A 25,203-nucleotide genomic window follows, 5' to 3' on the forward strand; every position below is an offset into this window, starting at 1 on the left:
CACTATCACTAAAAAAAAATGCTGTAGCAAGGATGTGGCAATGACACCAGCTCCCATCACCCAGTAACACACCACATTTCAGCCCAAAGGAAGAGTACTGAAGTAACTCTCTGTGTCAGACCAGAAGACCAGTTAGAGAAAGCAGCTGGAAAAGGATTCTTACATGGGAAGTGTGAACTGGCTATCTTGCTAGAGGCTTTGGTGAGGACCATTTAGGATAGAAGAACTTGAAATATTAAATACAAGGAAATAAAATATGAAACAATAAGAGAAGCAAATCCCAAGTAAGGAGTGTAGGATTAAAACAGTCATATATATAAAATGTAAGTAACAGAAGTCATATAAGATAAGTTAGAAGATGATACAGGAAGGCACTTAGGAAAAGTTATAGTAGTATTAGGAAAAACATATGGCAAATACTTATAAAATTTTGAGGGACATGGGTGGTTTAGAAATGTGAAAGATAAAAACAAACAAACAAACAGGCTTATTATTATACAACTTCAATTTTGGATTCAAATCTTTATTTTGTACAGTTTTCCAATAAAGCCTTTCAACTTAAAAGAATTGCCTTGCCTCCTGACTGGTTCTGTTACCATCTCCTAAAATGGAGGTATTTCCATTTCCATTTCTACTTTATGATCTATGCTGATCTCCTAAAATGCCTTACTTTAAAGACAGTTATTGTGAGTAGGCTAAGAGAGCAGGGGGGCTCTTCTCCACAATGAGCCGAGGTGGCGCAGTGGTTAGGGTGCAGTACTGCAGGCCACTTCAGCTGACTGTTATCTGCAGTTCAGCGGTTCAAATCTCACCGGCTCAAGGTTGACTCAGCCTTCCATCCTTCCGAGGTGGGTGAAATGAGGACCCAGACTGTGGGGGCAATTTGCTGACTCAATTTGCTAAAAATCTGTAAACCGCTTAGAGAGGGCTGAAAGCCCTATGAAGCGGTATATAAGTCTAATAAATAAATAAATAAATAAAATAAATGACTCCATGCCTCTGGTACTCATGTTTATCTGCAAAGTCTTTCATTGCAAACTTCAATCCTTAACGTTTTATAGAGTTGCAATGGTATTTGAATTTGATATTATTTAATTAGTTGTTTTAACAGCTAGCATTTTAGAGCTGTATCATTATTATTTTATATCATCTATTCATGCTGTAGATCACCTTGGTACAATTTCTGCCCTTAAAGTTTGGCTTGAAAGGTTCTAATTAAAAAAAACAACCCTGAAATCAGTTTCTCTTAATTTTTAAAACCTACCATCTCGTTCACACTTGAAGAACTTAGCAAAGCGTCCACTGCTATAAGAAGGCAACAGCTATTTTCAACAGTAACCTCTTTTTTCACTGCTTCAAGCACTTGATCAAGAAGATCAGGTTTGCTGCTCATGGCCTGAGCCTGGAAGAAATGATCATAAAATCGAGATCAGCTGAAACCAAAACCGAACAATGCATTTTGATGGGTGAATCTAAAAAGGGGACACTTGTGGGACATGTGCTTGTCTCTATGTTCATGGATACTTTGTATGCTAGTTCTTCACACAAACACTAATATGCTAGAATATATGGACCAGCCTTAATCTATATACTTGTATCCAGGGGTGGGTTTCTCGCCCCGTTCCAACCGGTTCGGTTGGAATGGGGCCGGCATTGTCCTCGTGCACACGCGCAGTGCACGCATGCGTACTAGCGCCTGTGCGATGCTCCAGCTGCTCCTGGAGGATCGCGCAGGCATTGTATGCGTTCTGCGCATGCGTGGAAGTGCAGAACTCGTCAAAACCGGGTAAGAAACGCGGGCGGGCGGGTGGATCCTTTGGCGTTCCCGGAAGTTACTTACTTCCGGGTTCGCTGACCAACCGGTTCACGGGCACCGCTGCGAACCGCCTGAAACCCACCCCTGCTTGTATCTTACTTTGGCAAACTCTCCTTGACTATTTTCATTTTCTTTTTATTGATTGATTTATTATGTTTGTTTGCCGCTCATCTCACCGTAAGATGTCTCTGGGAGGTTTACAACATTAAAATGAAACCATAAACGTATGAATAAATATATAAAATCATATTAAAATTACAATAGGAAAGAAGTTCTTATTTCATTGTTGTGTTAATCCGATGACGGATGACTAATAAAACACTCTTAGGAACATGTATTCCAAATTAATTACACCAAATTGAAATGGAGTTATTCCCAGATAAGTGAATACAGAATTGCAGCCTAAATATTGTATCCGCTGGTTAGTCTGGCGGAAATAATACAGACTTTTTGCTTTCTTCCTATCTACTACAACATAAAAAATAAGTAGAATTTCATATTGAAAAAAATCAAACAACTGTTCTACTTAACATTATATTGTTTACTGCAACTGCTAATACTGTAACTCTTGAAGCAGCCTTCCCCAATGATGCCCTTATGGCCATTATGGGAATTACTGTTCCACAGTTCTGGAAGGCATCAGATTAGGGAAGATTTCTCTGGAGAGTAATTGCTATGTTTTAAGCTAGCAGGCTTCCCTGGGGCAACTTGTTGGCAATAAACAACGTGCCGTTAGAAAAATGGGAAAGTGGGATTGTCTCATGGCAGATTCTTATGAAAGTTAGAATAACCTGAAAAAGTATAATTTTGATCAACATACTTATATCAGCACAATGTGTTCACATTTCTTTTTAGGGCATTGTTACGTGGAATATTCGCCCTAATTAGGAAAGTTTACCTGTCAAACATGAACAAGCAAGATAAAACCCATCATGTGATCTAGGGCAACGTTTTTCAACCTTTGCTACTTTTAAGATGTGCGGTCTTCAACTCCCAGAATTCCCCAGTCAGCCCACTAATCTTTGCAATGCTACTACCGTATGAATTAGGTGTATTTTACCTGTAAGAGGGCTAAAAAGCTTTCACTCTGTATTATTTCTGGAAAATTGGTCACCATAAATGCCATACACTCTTCCTGCAGTCTAAAGGCCAACGTTCGAGCTGTTTCGGTCCATTTCACTTGGGGAAGACTATTAAGTAGCCTGTTGGTTTCCATCAAAAGACGGGCTGCATTCTGGGGGCTCTTAAAAGAAAAAAAACAAACACATATTCTGAGCAAAAATTTGACACAATTCTGTATGTACCCATTACACCATAGCATTAGCAAATTAATTCTCACGTTAATTATAGGTAAATGTAATTCACACATGCCAATAGGAAGGAAAGTGTTTGTGAGAATAAATGGAAAGCTTAGGAAATAATTTGACAATCAGCAAGGAGTCAGGGATATGCAACAAACATTAGATTGTAGAGTATAATGAGGTTTATAACTCTGAAAATTAATGTATCAAATTCAGGATAATTATGTTTGACAGGGGAAACAGTCTGAACAATTGAAAAAAAATCAGACAAGATAGTGGGTACTGTATGGATTTTTTAAAGGGATGTTTATCCAAAGTAGTAAAAAACGCAGTATGCAAGAATGTGTTTCTGCTCGTTTTGATTTTACAGAAGTGGAAAATATCTGTATGAATGAGACTGATATACTAAAGGAGCGCCTGCTGAAACAAGGAGGGAAGGAAAAAGAGAGAGAAAGATAGAAAGTTGTTTTGGCCCAGCAGGAGCCGTTGGAGCTGCCACCAGACTCCGACAGCCAGGGGCCCTATGAGTCGGCTTTGGAGGATGTGGAGGACCCTGGACAGGGTTCCGACTCTGAGCAGGGCACAGAGAGGCTGGTTGGCCACCAGGAGGCGCCTGAGCCTTGGACCAGTGGGGAGGAGACAAGGGAGTGTGATCCGGACGTCAGCAGTGGGGAGGAGCCAAGGGAATTGTTCCTAGATGCCTGGCACCGGAGAGCTAATAGGTGTAAGGAACAATAACGCAATTACAGGAGGTAATTGCACTCAGCTGGTGGTAATTAGGCTCCTCTCCAGACTATAAAAGGAATGCTTGTGCACACGCCCCTTTTGCAGAAGTCAACGCAGGAACTAATGTTGGAGAACATTATTGTGAAGTTGGCAGGCTGGATTGCTGCCATGGCTTATCTGTGCTGGATTGCTGCCCAAGTTTGTCTGTGCCGGTTTGCTGCCAAGGACCTGTCTGTCTGTTAATTAAATGCCGTAACTTATCTTTGGCTCGGAGTGTGTGTTGGTGTGGGACAAGGGGGGGGTCAGAACAGAAAGTGTAAAAATGAATGAGTATGCAATTAATGTAGACTGAATGGAAGAATGAATGGTCAGTAGAAAAATGTGCTTTGATTATCTACTTTAGACAAAATGAATGAGGCTAAATTGTAAACAAATAAAGGAAAGAAGAATGAGAAGACTAAAAAAATTAAAAATGGAGAGGGGTGGGAAATTTAAAGAACAAAATAAAATACAAATTGGTGTACAGACTTTTGGAAACAAGGATGATCTGGAAAGGAAGACGTATAGTAAATTGTATTAGTGTAAGCCAGATTTTTATTTATTTTATTTATATCCCACCTTTATTGTTTTAACAAGTCCAGGCGGCAAACATATCCAAGACCTTCCTCCTCCTATTTTCCCACACCAACAACCTTGTGAGTTGAGTTGGACTGAAAAAGATGGACCAGCTCAATGCCACCCAGCTGACTTTCATGGTTAAGGTGGGACTAGAACTCAGAGTCTCCAGGTTTCTAGACTGGTGCCTTAACCACTACACCAAAAAGAATCTAATTAGACTTTCTTTCCTTTTCTAGAATCAATTGCATTATTTCTTCATTCCTTGGCAGCCTCTCTGACATGTTGCATGATAGTACATTAGATGTAGAAATAACCAAAATATTTTCAGTCATTACACTGTAGGTTGTAAAATGGGGCAAAACTGTCTTGCTTAGCAATAGAAATTTTGGACTGTGGTTGTATGTTAAGCAATACTTGTATAAAAAGCAATGGATGGAGGGATTAAGATAAATTTCATTTACAGATATGGAGCACTCTATATTTAATTGGAATTCATTGTGAAACCTGGAAAGTTCAAGCAAGTGTGCCCAAGGGGGAAACGGGGGGGGGGACGGGACGGGGACGGACGGACGAACAGACGAAGACTTATTTCTCCAATGCCTTTCAGCAGCTGCAACAGAACTGTAAAATTTGAAATAGTGAACATTACTGATTAATTCACTAGATTTCAGTTTTGAGATAATCAATTATTTCAGTTTGAAGTAGAAGGAAATGTATATAATGAAAATAAATTAAATTACTCCACAAATTCAGTTCAGTTTCCCAAGAAACAAAATAATGTCAATTAATAAGAATAACTCAAACCGACACAAACTTACCAAAGAATCAATCAATGTAGTAAGGCAATTATTTTGAAGCTCAGAAGATAAATTAGCAAAGTTCTTTTCTGACCAACACCTTGAAAAATTTTGTATCAGCCACCTGTTAAAGGAAATGTCTTATTTAAATAAATCCATCAAACAGATTTAATAAGAAATGTATGTCTATTAGCATAAGCAACCAATAGCAAGGTGCACTTACGTATTGCATCAAAATATAAATAGCTTTCAAAAATTGTACTCCTAGTTTAAGATTAAGCTGTGAAAATGGAAATCTGTCAAATATTTTATCTCACTTACTTCATGCATGAATCATAAAGATGCTCTGATCTTGTTGAATAAGCTATAGCCAGACACTCTAAAACGGGTTGGTGCTTTCCGGGCACAGGCTACAATTGTTAGAATATAAGAGAAATTATTATCATTTAATATTTGCAGTAATTCATAAGCTAACATTTCCAACACAAAATTCATTGTTGCTGAAAGTATTCATTTATTAGACTTTTATCCCACCTTTATTACTTTAAAGGTAACTCAAAGTGATGAAGATGCCTAATACTTCTGCCTCCTGTTTCCCCACAACAAGTCTGTGAGGTGGGTGGGCTGAGAGATAGAGTAACTGGCCCAAAGGTCACCCACCAACTTTCATGCCTAAGGTGGGACTAGAACCTACAAACTCCTGGTTTTTAGGTCATCACCTTGACCACTACACCAAACTGACTTCCATGTATCATTCATATCTAGATTCTAATGGAGACAACATTATGCAATTCCTTCTGCAGCTTCATCTAAAGCAGGGGTATCACATTCAAGGCCCGGAGGCCAAATCTGGCCTTAAAAGAAGGCCGAAGTCAGTTGGCCAGCACACTGGAGCTGACAGGGCAATGCCTCGTGTGCCCTAACAAATGGCTCCATGTGCCACCTGTGGCACGCGTGCTATAGGTTCGCCATCACGGTTGTAGAGGATTCTAATTCCCCGCGACCCGACAAATGCGCGCACGACAAAAGCACGCCGATGAAACCGTGGCGCGAAAACTGCGACATCATCAACGCGCCGACAACAGCGCGATTTAAGTTAAGGTAAGGGTTAGGTTCAGGGTTAGGTTTAGAGCGCGCTTCTGTCGGCGTGCGGTTGTCACCGCGCTTCTGCGCTCATTCATCAGCGCGATTTAGAACTCACGGTTTTGTCGCCATGGTTTTGTCAGGAGCGCTTTTGTCGGGCGCGCATTTGTCGGGGAACCCTAATTCCCAACCACTAGTTTGAAGTTGGACAAATAACACTCACAAATGTTCCTTAAAATCCTAGCTGTCCCAGCAGACCTGTGGCTGTATGATTGCCATCTGACTGTTTGGCCTTCAACTTGCACTTATGATGCCTATAGCATCCTAAACTCCTTTGCGACTTCCCACAAGCAAAATTAATGGGAAAGCCAGCCGGAAGGACTGCAAGTTGCTCCAGTTAAGTCGCTTGCAAACTCACACAGCGGCAGCCACCCCCCAGCCTCCACAATGCTCACACTGTACCAATGCACCATCCCGCTTGGCAGATGCTCCTAATTCTTCTCTACACCACATTCTCAAAATGTTACAAAATGTAACGTATCTTAGCATTTGGATGAAAAATTCCTTGCAATGACCATTTGTTTAAAACAATTCATCTCCTTATTCAATATTGCTTAAGGCAATTCTAATTCAAATAATGAAATGTTTCTGTTTTATTCCCATCAGTAAACTTGTAATATTTGATTTACCTCTTATCAACGCAGTATCAAGACAAACAGATACATTAAATACCTTTTGAAAGAAGTTGCAGTAGTCTCTTTTCAGAATGTATATAGCTATTTCTCTTAAACCGTCTAATCCATACATATCTGCGATGCTTAGTATACATCTAAAGTAAAAGCAATAATGAAAATTAGCCATAAAATCATCATGACATAGTCACTTGGAAGTCCATAATGGAATTGTTCTATAATAGTTTATATCCAGGCAAAGATAATATGATAAGGCAAGCATAATTCATTCTAATTTTTGAAAGCCTAGTGAAGTAATATTTTTAAGGAAAGTTCTATTCCAACAATAGCAATAAATAGTTCAAATTAATAATTCATGTTGCAAACATGAGGTGACAAGTCTTGATACCTTAACTGTGCTGGGGTATGCATGGAAATATAACTAAAAATTCAAACTACATTTATTCATCTATAGCTATGTATTTTAAAAAGTAATAAATTTTAAAAAGTAATCTTTTTTTAAATTTCACACTAGTTGTCATTCTGTATAAGCCGGTATGAATTCCTTGAACAAGGTTGCTAATATAACCTGCTTTTGGAAATAAAATTAAAACAATTTTAAGAAGTTAAAAATCTTTGCTATATTGGTAAAGATTATAAATATTATAAATTATTAAATCATAGTCTCTTTAATAAACCATATCAAAAAAAGAAAGCCAGAATTTAGAGCCGGGGGAGAGCCTTCTCTGTTGCAGCTCCGGCCCTCTGGAACGAGCTCCCTGTTGAGATCCGGACCCTTACTACCCTCCCGGCCTTCCGCAAAGCCACCAAGTCCTGGCTGTTCCAGCAGGCTGGGGGGAGCTGAGAAGCATTTACCTCCACGGAAATTGTGAATGTTGGTTTTCTTTTTAATATGTTGTCTTTGTCTCGTTCCCCCCTTTCCCTTGTCTTTTGTGAGCCGCCCGGAGTCCTCCGGGAGTGGGCGGCATACAAGACAAATAAATAAATAAATAAATAAGAATGTTATTGATTCAGAGGCAGATGAATACAATTCAGTTCAGCATCCTATTTCTCACAGTCACATAGCATTTGGCTAAGGAATGTTTACAAGCAGAACATGATGGCAGTAACTGTCCTCTCCCAAGCAATCAGTATTTAAAAGTGCAGTAAAATTAGACAGATTTTACTGTTTTCAAATGGAGCCTTATTTTTCATATTTATTAAATTATTATGTTCTAATGTGCTGAAGACTGGGCTAAGACTTGACTAGTTTATCCCTAACATACAGGTAGTCCTCGACTTATACCAGTTTGCTTAGAGACAGTTCAAAGTTACAACCGCACTGAAAAAAGTGAGTTATGACCATTCTTCATCTTTGCAGCATCCCCATGGTCACATGATTTACATTTGGATGTTTGACAACTGACTCACATTTATGACAGCCGCAGTGTCCTGCAGTCGTGTGATCCCCTTTTGCATCCTTCTGACAAAGCAAAGTCAACGGGGAAACCGGATTCACTTAACAATTGTGTTACTAATTTAAGAACTGCAGTAATTCACTTAACAAATGTGGCAAGAAAAGTCGTAAAATGGGGCAAAATCCACTTAACAAATTTCTCATTTAGCAACATAAATTTTGGGCTCAATTGTGGTCATAAGTAGAGGACTACCTGCATTTAGAGTTTATCTTCTCATAGGTCTAGTTAAAATCTAATTAAAATTCTCTCTGGCCTGCTGTAGTCCTCAACTCTATTCTATTTAATCTGTTGGGTTGGAATAACCCAAAATATTCACCTTTTTAAATTGAAACATTCACCTTATCCCAGAATAGAAAACTTAATGCTTCCAAATGATCAGAGTATACTTCCTGTAATTGTTTGCCACTGACTAAACTGGCTGGTGCTGATGGGATTTGAAATATAAAATCTTTGAACAGTACCAGGTTGCTTAGCCTACTTCCTACTTCCTATTACCAAGGCAAGACTTCAATATCTCAAAGTAAGGTTAAGCACTTTAGATATAGTTCCTTAATTAGATAGAAGCTGGATAGAAGCTGGTTAGAAGCTGGTTACAACAAAGTCTGGTTAAGAGAGACAAGAGTGATCTTAATTATTTAGCTGTTTAGTTTCTAATTGATATTAGATTTCACACAGATTGGAATGAGGGAAAATTCACCCTTGAGATGGGATATCAGAGAGTTTACAAAGAAATCATACAATCATATATTCTGCTTAAAGTCCCTTAACTAGTAGCTAGGATCTGTATGTAAGAATGTTTGCATGCCTGCTTATTAAACCATAAACCAAACAAACCACAATATAATTTACTGCACTATGTGAACTCATTCAGCAATTTGCTGCAATAAATAGAAACATTCCAGCAAGCATTTTCTATCTGAGTCCCACCTACTTAGCATATGAATACTAAGAATAATTATCTCAAAAACACAAATACTATTATTCTTGTGCTAAAATACAGGTTACATTGCAAGGTTAATCATTTCTGGCACTATTATAACTTCATTTCTGGTTCTTAAGATGCTACTTCTGTTTAAATACAGTTTGTTAAGAGTTAGGAAATAGGCATGGAATGTTATTAAAAACAACACATACCCAGCGTTTACATTTTTAGGGAACTCCAGAACTGCTCCATAGATAAAATGCAGAATGACAGTCATTTCTGCATGACGTATGCTAGAAAACCAAAAGAAAAATTAGTTACACAAATGAGAATCTGAAGAGTATAATAGAGTCTTTATATTTTGTACATCCAATTTAACTCATCAAAAACTAGCAACATAATCTTATTATGCGAGAACCAATATGATGCTTAAGATGAAAGGGGTAGGGGTGATCAGGTTCTTATCTAACCTTAGCCACTGAGTGATTTTGGGCCATTCTTCCTCAGCCTTCTTTACTGGGTTATTGCTGGTTGAGGAATGATAAGCAGAAAACAAATGTACTAAAATAATTTTTATGATGCAAATCTTCTTCAGGATAGAACCCCATCTCTAAAATTTTGCATAAAGTTGTCTCTCATACTGCCAAAAGATCTCTGTTTGGAGAAACGTAACACTCTATCGGTCCACTAGAACTCTGATATCTTTTGAATGGGCTCTTCAAAAGAGTCAAGGAAGTGCTATCATGTTTATGCTCATGAGGTTCAGCTGTTCTTCTCTTGAACGTAGGAAATTTGTACTCCTTCTGAAGTATTTGGAACAAAAACTTCTACAAGATTTTCTGTTCCCTACATGTGTAAAATGTCGTGAAGATTTCTCTAGAAACTAGTGGGCAGAGACAAACACAATCAGCTGATACAAGTAGATGATAGCATACCATGTTTTGAAAATGGTATGCGGGGAACCTAATTGTAGCGCAGTAGCTGCGATCGCGTGGGCGTCGGCACTCCGACCCACACATCTCCTCCAACAGCTGCCTGCAGCCTCGCAGCGCCCATGCGAACCCAGGACACCGGAGAGGCTGAAGATGGTGAAAACGAGCCAATTAAAGGGAAAGGAAACAATTTGCTCATCAAGCCTGCTCACGAAGGACAAAAGGGAACCTAAAGAGGTAAAAAACAAAATTGGAGAGTCCAAGCAATCTGCTAGGAATGAAGAAAAAACTTGAAGCGCGTCCACTGGGCTGACTGAGTTGAAAAAAAATGGAGACTGGTCAGTACCAGAGGCATGGCTAAAAGTTTCAATTCAGTCCTGGGCAGATTGGCTATATTTAACCGACGCTTGGATTCTCCAAGCAGCGCCCAGGAAAATTACTCCATTTTGATCTTCCCTCCTTCCATCTCCTTATGATGCCTTTCAGGAAAGCTTTGGGGGCAGCATACCTCTGCCATGGCTATTCACAAATCATCCTGCATCCTTTTAGAAGAACCTCTTCTAGATTCTGCTAGTTCCCCTGAAATCTGAGCTTCCAGAAAAAGGGGGGAAATCTTTATTTTCACTTAAATAGCAAAATCCACACAGTTGTCTGACTGACTATGGAAACAGATATAACAGCAATAAAAACAGCCAAAAGAAGCAGCACGGCTGCCTTGACAGCTGGTCTCCTAAATATCATTTTCATTATTTTGGGATGAGCCATATGTACTCTGCTCTCAAGTGTTTATCAAAATTACACAAAAATTTGCAATTAGTAGGATGATATGAAACCAGCCATTTCTACTGTAGCAACAGCGCAGGCAAACTTTTGATATCGTCACAATTACATCCAATAAATCCCTCACAACAGTGGCCAACCTTTGTGTCACCAAGGAGCAGCTTTGTGGAATAATTTTTTTTCCACAGACCCGGGGGTGGAGGGTGGGGAGAGTGCAACCTAGATTCCTCACATGTGCAGTTTAGAGAAGGGTTCGCGCTTTTATAAGAATCTAATGCCTGATGATTTGAGGCAGAGCTGAGGTGATGATTCTAGCGCTGAGTAACGGCTGCAAATACAGATAAAGCTTTGCTTGCTCACCCATTGCTCACCTCTGGCTATGTGGTCTGGTTCATAACAGGCCACAGATCAGTACCGGCTTGGGCATTGGGGACCTCTGTCATGCACACTTTAAACTCCACTTAATCAAATGGAGTTTCTTGGATTAAAAACATATGTAGAGTGGCAACTTTACATAGGTATAAAATTACAAAGGCAACTCTGATTTCCCATTCCTAATCCATCACATAACCATTCTTCACACGACTACCATACAGTTGTACAAAACTTGCCATGCTCGTTGTTCTAAATCAGGGGTGTCAAACTGGCGGCCCATGGGCCACATGTATCACGCGCAGCCCACCCACCCCGGCTTCGCAAAGGCAAAAATGTCACGTCACGTGACACAATTGGGCTGACATTCATGCTCTAAGTCTAAGCCATCACACAGTACTATTCAGTGTGTGAATCTAGTCAGCCGTAGCTTATTCAACCACGATGGTTAAGCAAACCACCAAAATTGAAACCAGGGAAGCCTTTATACTCATTAATAGATAAATATTGCTGCATCTGCCACTGGAACAAAGAACAATGAAAACAAAGATGCAATCGCAATTAAATGCCAAGCAGACTGCAATCTAGCACAGCATGCTATTTTTACTTTTTTTAGACACCAGTTGTGCAAAACAGATGCTGACTGAATTCACAGATATTCTTACTCAGAACTCGGGCTCAAATGTATTCATCAAATACTATATCAAGCAGACTTAATATGAATTCTTTTACAGGTAGCTTCACTTCTTAAAATTTGCAGTGGTTTTAAATTGCCTTTTTTCCACATGATTTGTGAACAAGTCAGCTTACCCTTGAAGAGTGATGTGCTCTTGAGAGCTTTCTGCCCAGCTCCCATTCAGCATAGCATAAAAGTAACTAGATCTGGCACAAAGAATAGCCCTGTGAGAAAGAGAATTAAATATGAACTATGTTACTCAATAAAAATATTTATTTTAAAAGAATATCTACAGACTATTGAAATTTAATGTTCTTGGCATGCTAATGTATATTTGTTCACTCTGTACAATTCTGTCTAATATCTCTGGTATTTAATCCAATTTGCTAAAGAAAAATTAGAAAAACTCTCTGAGATGCTTCCAGTCAAAACATTTTATTACAGGGTACACACACACAAACATACACACCAAGAGGAATGGAAATCCCAAGTTCCTTTGGGTACACATTAATAATGCTTTCATGTTTTCGTCCAGAGAAGATATATTCTTTTCATAGTAGATTTACAACAAAGTTGTCAAACTCACGGCGTTACATTGTTGTCATGTGATGTATCATGACAACTCTTCGCTAAACTGGGGGTGGGCATGGCCAGGGTGTGATGCATCTGGCCTGTGGGCCGAACGTTGAACACCCCTGGTTTACAATAACACTATTTCAAATATGAATATACTGTAGCCTTAATAGAGATTTCCCTATATGTTCATATTACTAAAACAGATTTTGGGAAGGGGTGTTGGTGATGGAAGGATTTCTTGAAAAAGATATACAGCTCTGTTTTCATTGGCTGCAAAGTTTCATTTGAGGAATTTTTTAAAATTCAAATGGATTGGATGCCAGCTCTTAATTTAGTACTTAATTTGCTCTTTCACTCAAGAAAGTAAGAACCTCAACTATTCTACCATATTACCCTGTTGCACAGAATCATATAATGAATTTTTAACTGTTAGTTTTTTCATTCTGAGCAGTACCCCAAGTTCTTAAATATTTTGAATCAGTGGTAAAATCATACTATACCGTATTTTTGGAGTATAAGACACACCTTTTTTCCTCAAAAAAGAGGCTGAAAATCTGGGTGCGTCTTATACACTGAATACAACATTTTTTGCCTCCCAAAGCCCCGCCCCTTCACCAAAACATGCAGAGCCTTTAGGAGGCTTATAGAGTGCTCCTGGGGGCTGGGGAAGGCAGAAATGAGCAAAACACAGGCTGTTTTTTGCCCCCCCCCCAGCAACACTCTATAAGCCTCCATAAGGCTATGCATGCAATTTTTTTGACAAAAAACAGGTCTGTTTTCACGAAAAACGGGCCGACTTTTGCTCGTTTTTGGCCCCCTACTCCCCAGGAGCACTCTGCAAGCCCTCCCCCAAGGCTATTCATGCCTTTTTTTGAAAAAGAAACCAGGTCGTTTTTTGGGAGGTTGGCAGAGTGCAAAAACTTTTTTTTTCCTTTTGGAAAGCTCTTTAACTAATTGTGGAGAATTACATTGATCAAGTGCTGTGCCAGCAGAAACACCTACCTATCTACTGTATCTCTCTCTCTCTCTCTCTCTCTCTCTCTCTCTCTCTCTCCCTCCCCCCCTCTATCTATCATCCATCTATTTATCTATCTATCTATCTATCTATCTATCTATCTATCTATCTATCTATCTATCTATCTATCTATCTATCTATCTATCTATCTATTGTGTCACAACCCCTGGTATGCCCAAATATGGGAGGAAGCATACTGCTTCCTTTCTCTGTCTATCGACTCGTCACAAGAGACCATCCAGACAGAAAGCCATTATTTTTACTGTTGCCTTTGTTACATTTGTGTTGCATTTGTGCTGATAAATAAATAAAGGGAGACTAGTATAGATCTATTTCAAGCTATTTAGCTTCATCAGCTAGCCATACCCTTTCAAATCCCAGGAGGGTATGGGTAGCTGATGAGAGCTAAATAGCTTGAAATAGATCTACACTAGTCTCCCTTTATTTATTTATCAGCACAAATGCAACATATATATATATATATATGTGTGTGTGTATTTATATATATTTATATCTTTATATACATCTATATCTTTATATATATCTATATCTTTATATATCTTTATCTACCTACCTACCTACCTACCTACCTACCTACCTACTCTCTCCCTCCCTATCTACTGTATTTCTCTCGATCTATTTCTATGGCCTATCACTTTGTTGTTGTGTACATTGAGACCTTATGCATTGGAGACAAATTCTTGGTATGTCTAGTGACATTTGGTGAATAAAGAATTTTTATTTTATTTTATTCACTTTTCTTCTCTATTCTATTCTATTGCAAGTTTACTGGCAGGTTTGTATTAGCTATATCCCTCCTCCCTTTCTTCCTGTCATTATGACTCAATAAATAGTTTCCTGGCTTTATTCTTAGCAAGTAAAAAATGGTGGTATTGAATTTTAGCTTGGCAATTGGATGCTACTGAGTGAACAATATGCTAGCTTATTATTAACAGTAAGCCAAAGTCCTCAAAAAAATTCTAGGTTATTGGAATGGGCAAAAAATATGAATATTTCTCTGTAGTTTTAAACAAGCAACATCTAGAACCCAACATATATTCGCTTTTAAATAACATTGGCTGTCTTTCCAGTCTCTTATTTATGCCGTGGGCTGCAATAGTTCCTTGATATATCAACAAAAAAAATCCAGAAATAGGTGTCAGAGGTATCTGTGTAGTTTCTTATTTTTTCTTTTGCATTACTGATGATACGTTCTACATTTTGTGTTTTGAAAACTCTGAAGAGTTCCTGGCTCAAGCTACTATACTTCAAAGCTGTCTTCCTCTTTAAGCAAGACATTTTAAAGTGTTGATGGATTAATAACTGATTTTACCTTTTTCAATCTTTATAAAGGGTTATATGGATCATCCTCTTTTAACGATCCCATAATCCCTTGCAGGGTGTAGTCTGGGCAACTGAATGGAGCTAGCAGAATGTTTTAATGGCTGGATGCTCTTCCTGTCGCCAATGCAGAGTTTTTTTCAGCAAATATATTCTCAGTTTGCCCAGAGAGAGAAATATCTGCCTCTACCTAGGATCGAACTCACAGCCTCCTGATTCTGCACCTCTAGGTCATTGCATCACTCTTTTTTTTTTATTGAAAATTTTTGGAAAAAAAAGGCTTTTACAAATATTGTAAATGCCATTGCACCACTCTTAAAGGCCGTACAAATATACATTACCAAAATACATACAAGAAACAATACTGGATAGATGCAGAAAGCATAACACTACCTGTAATTCTACCCATATCAGAACTAGAAGAAATCACAATGTTTTTCATCTTTATACAGATGCAGTAACTTTTTAATACACAGTCGTATAAAATGTCTCTGTGTCTAATCCTTCCTTCTCCCTCCTGTACCCATAAAAGCCACCACAAAGTCTTTAAAGACAGTACCTGTGCACTTCAAAGGGTTTTCCATCAATCCAAATATTAATATCTGAAAACCAAGAATTCTGGTAGAGCATCAACAGGTCTTTTCCTAAGCCAGACGCGATTTCTGTTTTGAAATCAAGCAGACAAAAAGGGGGAAAAAATCTTTCTAATATATTTTTACTTGTACTGAAATTCAAACATTAATAGGTGAAAACATTTTTAAAATGTTCGACTGATAAAATATATACTACAAATCAGTGTTGGGATTCAAATAACTTAACAACCGGTTCTCTGCCCTAATGATTTCTTCAAACAACCAGTTCACCAAATTGCTCAGAAAGTTAACAACCGGTTCTCCCGAAGTGGTGCGAACTGGCTGAATCCCACCACTGCTACAAATGCTTAAGTTTTTTTTATATGAGGGAACCATAACTTAGCAGTGTTCATGCTATACATAAAGTATTACAAAATTCAAACTTGCCAAGAGTAAGATTCTGAATCAAGCAGTTCTGTAGCTTATAACCAATATAAATAAATTATTCATCTTTAAGTTTACGTGGCAATCTTTATAAACATGCCACCCTTAAAACAGATTAAACTTAAGTTCTCATTACAAGTAAGTACGAAAAAAGACATACCACAATCCTGGGATTCACAGTATAAAACAATTGAGAGGACTAATTTGGGTAAAGATTTACAATAGTGGTATAAAATATTCTACTTTGCAATAGTGGGAATTCCTATTCTTCCATTCTTGAGCAACAATGAGTTTTGCCGCATTTTATGATTTTTCTTGCCACATTTATTCATGCTATCTATGAGACAAGAGATAAACAACTGCTTTATCTGTACTGCAAACTTTCTCTCTTTGCATAGAAGGAAGAAATTCTGACCCTAAAATTCCTAATTATTTAGAATTAAGGTCTAGAATCTAAATATTGTAATTGGAGCAACATTTCAGTCTTTAGTGTTTCTGTATATATTCAGTTATTAAATATAGGTAGTTTTTGACTTTCAAATAAAATGGATTTTCAGCATAGGATAGAGGAAGAATGGCTATATCTGATGTCTAGGCAGGTCTCCACTGGGAATGCCTTTAGAAGAAACTGTTATCATTTTCTAAATTTTTAATTACAATTTTTCCTTCTTCACTTTCACAGTGACCCTTTGTGGGTTATTTTATTTCCCAGAATTATAGTAATATAGTTATGGGTTTTGTTTTATTTTTAACTTTATTATTACAAGTTTTGTATTTACATATAATCCTTTTTTTTCCTCAAGCTGGTTATATGATCTTTAGTTGATATACAAGTCAACTAAATTAATCTAAATAAGCACATTTACAAAAAATGCGATATATCCTAATTTTTAAAAAAATTATTTATTTTAAATTTTAGTATCCTAATTTATAATTAATTTGTTTGAGAATTACAATATCGCGTAAAAGCATTAGTAGTATTTGGCAAGAAATATCAAAGTGGTGCCTGAAGATATTTTAATATATCATTACTAGATGATTTTAAATTCTGGATTACCAACATGCATTTCATTATTTTTTCATTAAATAAATGGAGAAAAAAATATGACGATCATATGAGGGTAATTTAAACTTTTTATATAAGTTATGACTATAGTATATATATTCTGAAAAAAAAATCTGAAAGGTTTATATCATAATAATTTAGAGAATAAAGTATGGAAACTTTGAATAAGGAATCATATTTTAGAGTTGTATAATGCTTTTAAATCTGTTAAACTGTTGGGTACTTATCTGATGAGAATACTACACATGATTGCATTCAAATGCAATTTATTTTCCAATATCTATACTTGTCATTACAGTATATAGGCACAGCCCCTTTTATTGTACTTCACAGATATTGTGGTGTTTTTTTAAAAGACCCTCCACCATCAAAATATTATGATTCACTGAAGGCTCAGGTGATAAATAGTGTTTTTAGCAAAAAAAAGTATTTGTATATATGTATGTATGTATCAGGGGTGGGTTTCAACCGGTCCGTGGCGGTCCACGGGGACCGGTTGGTCAGTGAACCCGGAAGTAAGTAAGGGCCCTCCCTCCCTCCTTACCGGTCTTTGAAGGCTTCTGTGCTTCCACGCAGGTGCATGGCACATACAGCGCCTGCGCGATTCTCTGCAAGCAGCTGGAGTATTGCGCAGGCGCTAAGACACATGCGGGAACTGCGCGCGTGCATGAGGACGCCGCCGGCCCCATTCCAACCGTACTGGTTGGAACGGGACAAGCAATCCACCACTGGTGCGTGTGTGTGTGTGTGTGTGTGTGTATGCATGTATGTATGTATGTATGTATGTATGTATGTATGTATATTTTTAGGTATAATGATATGGTCAACTTAATAAGACTATAATATTGTGTAAACATAACTTTTATATGCACTGCAGACAAAAAATTAACATGATTTGCTTCATCATGATACTCACTTTATCACTAAAGGGACCCATATTTCTGAGATATGCTTGTAAATGTGGTGATACCACTCAAGCAGCTATTAATTTTGAAAATAAAATAGATCGTTGTAAGATTCTCATTTTCATTCAAAGTTTAGTCACCATTTCCAGCATTGCAAGACATTGATTTTATGAAATTTGGGAGGACCACTAGGGTAATTGGATTTTTGAAGAAAGGTATAAAAGCCATAGAGATCTTGGTTCCCATAAAAAAAGTTTTTTGAAAAGACTCCATGTATCATTTTATCAGACTTATATAACTGAATTTTAAGAGAGACTCTTTGGGGCATGAATATTGCAGAAGGTATAATTATCAATAATTAAACCTGCATAATTCATCTTTATGAAAGAATGCCAACCTTCTGGTAATGTTAGAATACTGGTAGATACTTTAACAATATATTCTGAGAGACTTGAAACTAGACGCAGAAAAAGCTCTTGATATAGTACAAAATAAATTTCAGAAACAAATTATGAAAAAAAAAAGATTCGCACAAAATTTTATTTCTTGGAAGCCAATCGTTCTGCAAGAATGCACTACTAATGAACTATTCCCATTTGTTGACTTTTATATTGTACGGGAATGAAAATTATATTGATAATATGCCATTATGGTCTCCATTAGGAAATTATTATTTGGCATCTTCAAAATCTTGGCAAGGCCTTGATTCTAAATACTAGGTGCTCAGTTGCATTACCAGCATTGAAGGAGGTCACGTACCTGACCTAAAATTAAATTACAATTTGATTCTTCCTGTTATGAAAAATTGAACTTTCAGACAAATCCTCATTTTAAAATCCTTCCCCCGTCTCTCTGTGCTCATGTCATACCAGACATGCATGCATGGGGTGCATGCATGTTGTATTGTATTGTATTGTATTGTATTTTATTATTTGTATGCTGCCCTTCTCCGGGAGGACTCAGGGCGGCGAACAATTCAAGGGAAAAAAAAAGGGGAACATAAAAGACAAAATACAAATAATAAAAGTAGACAACAGTCGCACAACCATACATGTCGAGAGGGGAGGGAACTCATCACCCCCAGGCCTGCCGGCAAAGCCAGGTTTTGACGGCTTTTCGGAAGGCCTGGAGAGAGGTGAGGGTCCGAATCCCTGCGGGGAGTTCATTCCCCGCAGGAATGGGTGTGGGTGGGGTGCATGTGAGTGAGTGCGTGTGCATACGTGGAACATGGGGGGGTTACGCATGAATTGCATTATGAGTGCAGGCGTGCATCCTGTCGCGCACATGCACTCTTTCAGCACATGACGCCAAATGTTAGCCATCCAGTCCAGTCTGACTAATGCAAGTCTCATTTACTCAGGAATCAAGTTACAGTTGTGAATTATTCATCTTGTTTGTGGAATAGCTGTAAATTTGTCTGAGGCAGTGAACAAGCACAAACTGATGTCTTAGATAACAATTCACACATTACATTTTAATCTCACCTGACATAGTTACCTCACTCTCAGCATCAATAGCTTTGGTTGGCATGCCACCAGTAGAGAAAGAGGACGCAGCACATTCTGTTTCTACAGCTCTCTTGCATAATATCCAGTGATGGTCAGATGTCCTTTCATGGTTTCCCAGCCTCTGCTCTGTACATTTTTGATCGCTGTGTAAACTGTCAACTTTTAACTCTTCATTTTCTTTCGCTAATTCAGGCGTTGAAACTTTTTTATTTAGAATCTCTTGTTCTTCCTCTGTAATGATTCTGTCCGATGAATACGCAGCCCTAGGAAGAGAACGTGTCAGGCTCCAATCCATCTGACAGTGTCTTGGCAATAACTTCCATTAATCTTAGTGGGATTTTGCTTCCTTTTAAATTACACCTACATAACATCATCTCACTGTACAACACAACATTGGACATTGCATCGTTCAAACGGTTTGACGTAAGAATTTTAAGATGGTTTCTTTTTTAGGAATATGCCCTTCCACATTATTATTATTATTTTGTTTTGTTTTTCAGTGTTACATAGACTGCTTGCCCTTTCGATAGTACATAAGGTCAAACAAGACAAAATAAAAAAGATACATATAATTAAATAATACTTTGAATTTCCAAGAGGCTTTTCCCAAGGAAACTTGGATTAGTGCTATAATTATTCTCGACCGTGCTTTAATGAGTAAATTCATCCCTTATTTCATCTGAACTGGTCAATTTTTCGCCCCATGTCCCGAGTTAAAAGCTGAAACTCAGCAGCGTACTGAATGTTTACTCCGCCAGAAGTGATGAATATCATGGTTGACAGTTACTTGTTCAACTGGATCTTTGAATTAACTCTCGGGCCTGCTACAAAATTAACATCGTTGTCCAAATTGCAGGCTGTTCTGAATCAGAAGGCAGATGTTGCCCATTTTACAGTTCTCTCTCGGTCACTGGTGACATTTTAGGAAGAGAACCATGACAATATATGACTATTAAAATTCAGAGCACTTTCTGAGCGAAAAAAGTAGCACCTTTCGAGGCTAATAATCTTATTTGAAGCATAAGCATTTGTGGATGCATTTGATGAAGTTAGCTTCACCCATGAATTTTAAATAAAAATGGCTAGTCTCAAAAGCTGCTACCAAACCCCTTTTGAATCTCAGCCATGGAGCTAATTTAAAATTCTAAGCTAGTTCTGCCTGCAGGGATGCCATCCAATTTTAAGGATGTATAGTTCCATTAAGCAAGGAAGGTAATTCAGTTGCCTGATTTCTTCTCATATTTGTTAAGCAAAAGTGCTAGTGCTCCCTGATGGGACTGGAGCTACTCCAACAAGTACAGGATGCTGAAATTAGTCCACAGAATACCAGCGGTGGTAGATTTTGTCCCATCTGTAGATTTTGTCCCGTGTGTCCCTAATCCACCAGTTAGCTTTTCATCTGAACTAATTAGTCCATCTGGTCACCACTTGGTTCTGAATCGAAAGCAAGACATTAGCAAACTTTAGCAACAGTTAACAGGACTCCCAGAAGTTGAATCACAGTTCTCTAGATAAAGACTCACCTCCCATATTGATAGCAGTAATTATGGGCAATCAAGCTAGCAATAGCAGTTAGACTTATATACCGCTTCATAGGGCTTTCAGCCCTCTCTAAGCGGTTTACAGAGTCAGCATATCGCCCCCACAGTCTGGAGGTCCTCATTTCACCCACCTCGGAAGGATGGAAGGCTGAGTCAACCTTGAGTCGGTGAGATTAGAACCGCTGAACTGCAGATAACAGTCAGCTGAAGTGGCCTGCAGTACTGCACCCTAACCATTGCGCCACCTCGGCTCTTCAAGCTATCCAGATTCACTTCTGAGCTCAGTATTAAATCATGACTCTCCAAACCCCACATGCAGGATTGATTAGTCTGGGCAAAAGATTCTCAGACTTGACTTGACTTGTCTAGCTTATAAAATCTATTGCTGACAAGAATGAAGTTTCTATCCCAATTGATTGTTCAAACAGTGTAATGAAGTCAGAGCCTGTATATCTATAAAACTGTGCTTCACAATTTAAACTCTAGGCTTTTTCTCTCCAAACTCCCAAGTCAATAGATACTTGGCCAGTCTCCTGCTAGCCTTTGGATATGACTGAGAAATGTGCATAAGGGGTTTTTTTTGGCTTTGGTTTCTATCTTCCCAGTCTCTGCTTGTAATTGTATGTTTGAAAGACCTTGGAAGACAGACTTACAAGATTCTTTTACAAAAAAAAGTAGAGTTAGTTCACCTGGGCGTGTTTCCTGTCTACACTATGTCTCACGGTTGATATCAATCTTGAAAGTCTGAAAGTACATTTCTCCCCCCATTGCCACCAAGGAAACAAGAGAACCACTTCTGAGATAATTGCCATGCCCACATTCCTTCTAAGGGCTAATCTGCCTCTCATCCAATCAGTATCGTGGCTGTAGTTCTTTCCAAGGTCATTCCAAAATACCATTACACTTCCCTTAATATATGAATGCAATTGGATTTATACTTGCTGGGTTCATTACTCAACAGATTTTGGTGAGAACTGTGAATCTAAGTATGACAAGTTTAAATAAAGGTTAACATTTCAAATTTGCAGAAAGGGTAACTAGTTGCGAACATCATTTCTATACGGGGAAAAAGCTATTTATTTTCAAAAGTTGCAATGCTAAACATTTTTTGTTATTTTTCAAAATAATTTTGAAAATAGCATGAAGCCCTAAAAATGCCCCAAATAAACAATCTCTTTTAAAATACGTAGTTATCTGCATTAATGTTGTTTCAAAAGCATTTTGTGGCTACTTTAATAATCATGTATGTTTGGTCAGTGCATTTGAAACTAATAAACATATAACAACAGACTGGAATATCTAAATAAACATATATAGATACTAAACATAACCTCATCATGCTATTTCCTTTCAGAGTAAGCAACTTTATGTAAAGTACAGTCAACAAGGAGGTACCCATTTTTCCCGAAAATAAGACATGTCCTGAAAATAAGGCCATGCCAGATTTCCGGGGTGGGCAAAAATATAAGCCCTCTGCCGAAAATAAGCCCCAGTGAAGGGGTGGGTTTAGCCAGAATAGAGGGCAGCCCTTTCCTTCCCCAGTCACCCCAGGGCTTCTCAGCCCCTTAATTGGAGCAGCTGAGCCGCTCCATCCGCTGATTCGCAGGTGCCGCTCCGGCGTCTGCCTACAGCAAACGCAGGTCGCTTTTACAGCCAATTGCGGTTGCAAAAGAAGCCGGAGGCCAAGCAACACAACAGAGCCAAGGTGGCGCAGTGGTTAGGGTGCAGTACTGCAGGCCACTTCAGCTGACTGTTATCTTCAGTTCAGCGGTTCTAATCTCACCGGCTCAAGGTTGACTCAGCCTTCCATCCTTCCGAGGTGGGTGAAATGAGGACCCAGACTGTGGGGGCGATATGCTGACTCTGTAAACCGCTTAGAGAGGGCTGAAAGCCCTATGAAGCGGTATATAAGTTTAACTGCTATCTATCTATCTATCTATCTATCTATCTATCTATCTATCTATCTATCGATCGATCGATCGATCGATCTATCCAGCAGGCAATTCCGTCCATGGAACAGGAAAGGAAGGCATGGAAATCAATACACCTGGGACATCGAAGAAGACCTGTGAGGAGACACCACTGCTGATGTGCAGGAAATCCACCACCACCACCACCTGCAGATCGTCCTTTCAAAGAGGAGTTTCACCAGGATGAAGGCGACACAAACGCCGCCTTCAGCCATCTCTTCGTCCTGGTGAAATTTCTCTTTGAAAGGACGATCTGCAGGTGGTGGTGGTGGGGAGATTTCCTGCACTTCGGCAGCAGCGTCTCCTCACAGAGCTTCTTCCGATGTCCCAAGTGTATGGATTTCCATGCCTACAGGAGGTTGCTTCTCACCAGCATATTCACATTGAAGGCTCGAAATGGGGCATTTTTGCAAATGGCTTGAAAATGTGGAAGAGGATATTTCTGCCTCTCACCCTGTTCTGAAGTTCAGCACAGACTGAGAACAGGATAAGAGACAAAATCCCCCCTCTCCATTTTCAAGCGGTTTGCAAAAAAGCCCCATTCCGAGCCTTCACATTATCCAGGATTGCAGGATTGAAGGATCGGAATGGGGCATTTTTGCAAACAGCTTGAAAATCAGGAGGGGGGGGGGATTTTGTCTCTTATTCTGTTTTCAGTCTGTGCTGACCTTCAGAACAGGGTGAGAGTCAGGAATATCCCAAATATCCCCCTCCCCATTTTCAAGCGGTTTGCAAAAACGCGCCATTTTGAGCCTTCAGAATTCCAAGATTGCAGGATTGAAGGCTCGGAATGGTCCATTTTTGCAAACCGCTTGAAAATGGGGAGGGGAGATTTTACTTCCTCTTACCCTGTTCTGAAGCTCAGCACAGACTCAGAACAGGATAAGAAGCAAAATCCCACCCCCCTTTCCTGGCAATCGTTCTTTCCTTGGGATCTCAGCGCAGACGCACATCCCCCAAATGCTCTATCCGAAATCTTCTCTGCGTCTGTGCAGAGTTCCCAAGGAAAGGATGGTGTGTGGGTGTGTGAGAGATCCCTACCCCCCCCTCCCAAGGCAGCCATATCCTTCCACTAACCTGCTTTCCTGCTCCATTCTCCACTGCCACATGTGGGGTAAGAATAGTAGTTTGTGGGACTACTTCCAACTTTTTTTTTTTTTTGTGAGAAGTTGGAAGGTATTTTCTGATTTTTTTTTTTACTATAGGCACACAGTCTACTTTTCTTGTCCTGCACATGGAGCGGAGAATGGAACTGGAAAGCAAGTTAGTGAAGGGATGTGGCTGCCTTGCAGTGTGTGTGTCTGTGTGTCTGTGTCTGTGTGTATGTTCTGCCAGGAAGAGCCCGCCGTGAAGCCAGAGCAGCACAGTCAGCTGTTCATCAGCCAGGAAGCAGGGCAGGCGAAGGCCAGGATGCAAGAACTTGGGTCATTGTGGCCACAGGCAAGCAGGTGGTGGGACAGAGAGGGTGGGGCTGATGGGCTTGTTGCCTCCTGCACCTGGAAAATAGTAAGACCTCCCCAAAAATAAGGCCAAGCCCTTATTTGGAGGGTCAAAAGAAAATAAGACCCTGTCTTATTTTCGGGGAAACACGGTAGTGAGATGCAATTAAGGATAGGAAATAAGAGGAAACAAGGAAATATAAGCAAATCTATTTTATACCACATCTTATTATTTATTATTCAAATTTATTTATTTATTTAAAGTTATTAGCTGGCCATCTTACCACAAGGTAAACTCTAGGCAGCTTATAATATTAATTTTTATATGTAATATTATTAGGTGATTTTATATTATTATATTGCAAATCATCAAGGTGCTGGTCATCACCTTTAAAGCCTTATATGGCAGAGGGCCAAGATATCTGCAGGATCCTCTTTCCCTAAGGACATCTAACCCTACCAAATTAGATATAGCGGATGTGCTCCTTTCCCCTAAATATTGCCATGTGGTGGAAGTTAGGAAGCATGCTTTTTCCACGGCAGACCCTGCCCTGTGGACTCTGCCTCTCATGTTCTGAAGGTCTCTAACCTTCTTAGACTTCTGTTAAGCTTTGAAGACTGGGCTGTATTACTGTAACATGCTCTACATGGGGC

At 39.0% G+C, this 25,203-nt stretch overlaps 1 protein-coding gene across 3 annotated transcripts in view; it reads right to left on the minus strand.

Moving 5' to 3' along the window:
- The window catches only part of BTBD8 (BTB domain containing 8), a 47,167-nt gene that overhangs the window by 15,571 nt on the left and 6,393 nt on the right, over window positions 1–25,203 (minus strand). For 2 of the 3 annotated variants that reach the window (XM_032218270.1, XM_032218271.1), the window contains exons 3-11: window positions 19,576–19,862; window positions 15,664–15,766; window positions 12,307–12,396; window positions 9,625–9,705; window positions 7,074–7,170; window positions 5,580–5,668; window positions 5,280–5,382; window positions 2,877–3,059; window positions 1,265–1,402 (exon numbers count right to left, since the gene is read on the minus strand). In XM_032218270.1, coding sequence (XP_032074161.1) covers window positions 1,265–1,402; window positions 2,877–3,059; window positions 5,280–5,382; window positions 5,580–5,668; window positions 7,074–7,170; window positions 9,625–9,705; window positions 12,307–12,396; window positions 15,664–15,766; window positions 19,576–19,862 — 1,171 coding nt within the window. Of the gene's footprint in view, window positions 1–1,264; window positions 1,403–2,876; window positions 3,060–5,279; window positions 5,383–5,579; window positions 5,669–7,073; window positions 7,171–9,624; window positions 9,706–12,306; window positions 12,397–15,663; window positions 15,767–19,575; window positions 19,863–25,203 lie in introns of those variants that run through there. The other variant, XM_032218272.1, reaches the window with a different exon arrangement.

This window comes from Thamnophis elegans, chromosome 5 (genome assembly GCF_009769535.1).
Source record: "Thamnophis elegans isolate rThaEle1 chromosome 5, rThaEle1.pri, whole genome shotgun sequence".
NCBI classification, from domain to species: Eukaryota; Metazoa; Chordata; class Lepidosauria; order Squamata; family Colubridae; genus Thamnophis; species Thamnophis elegans.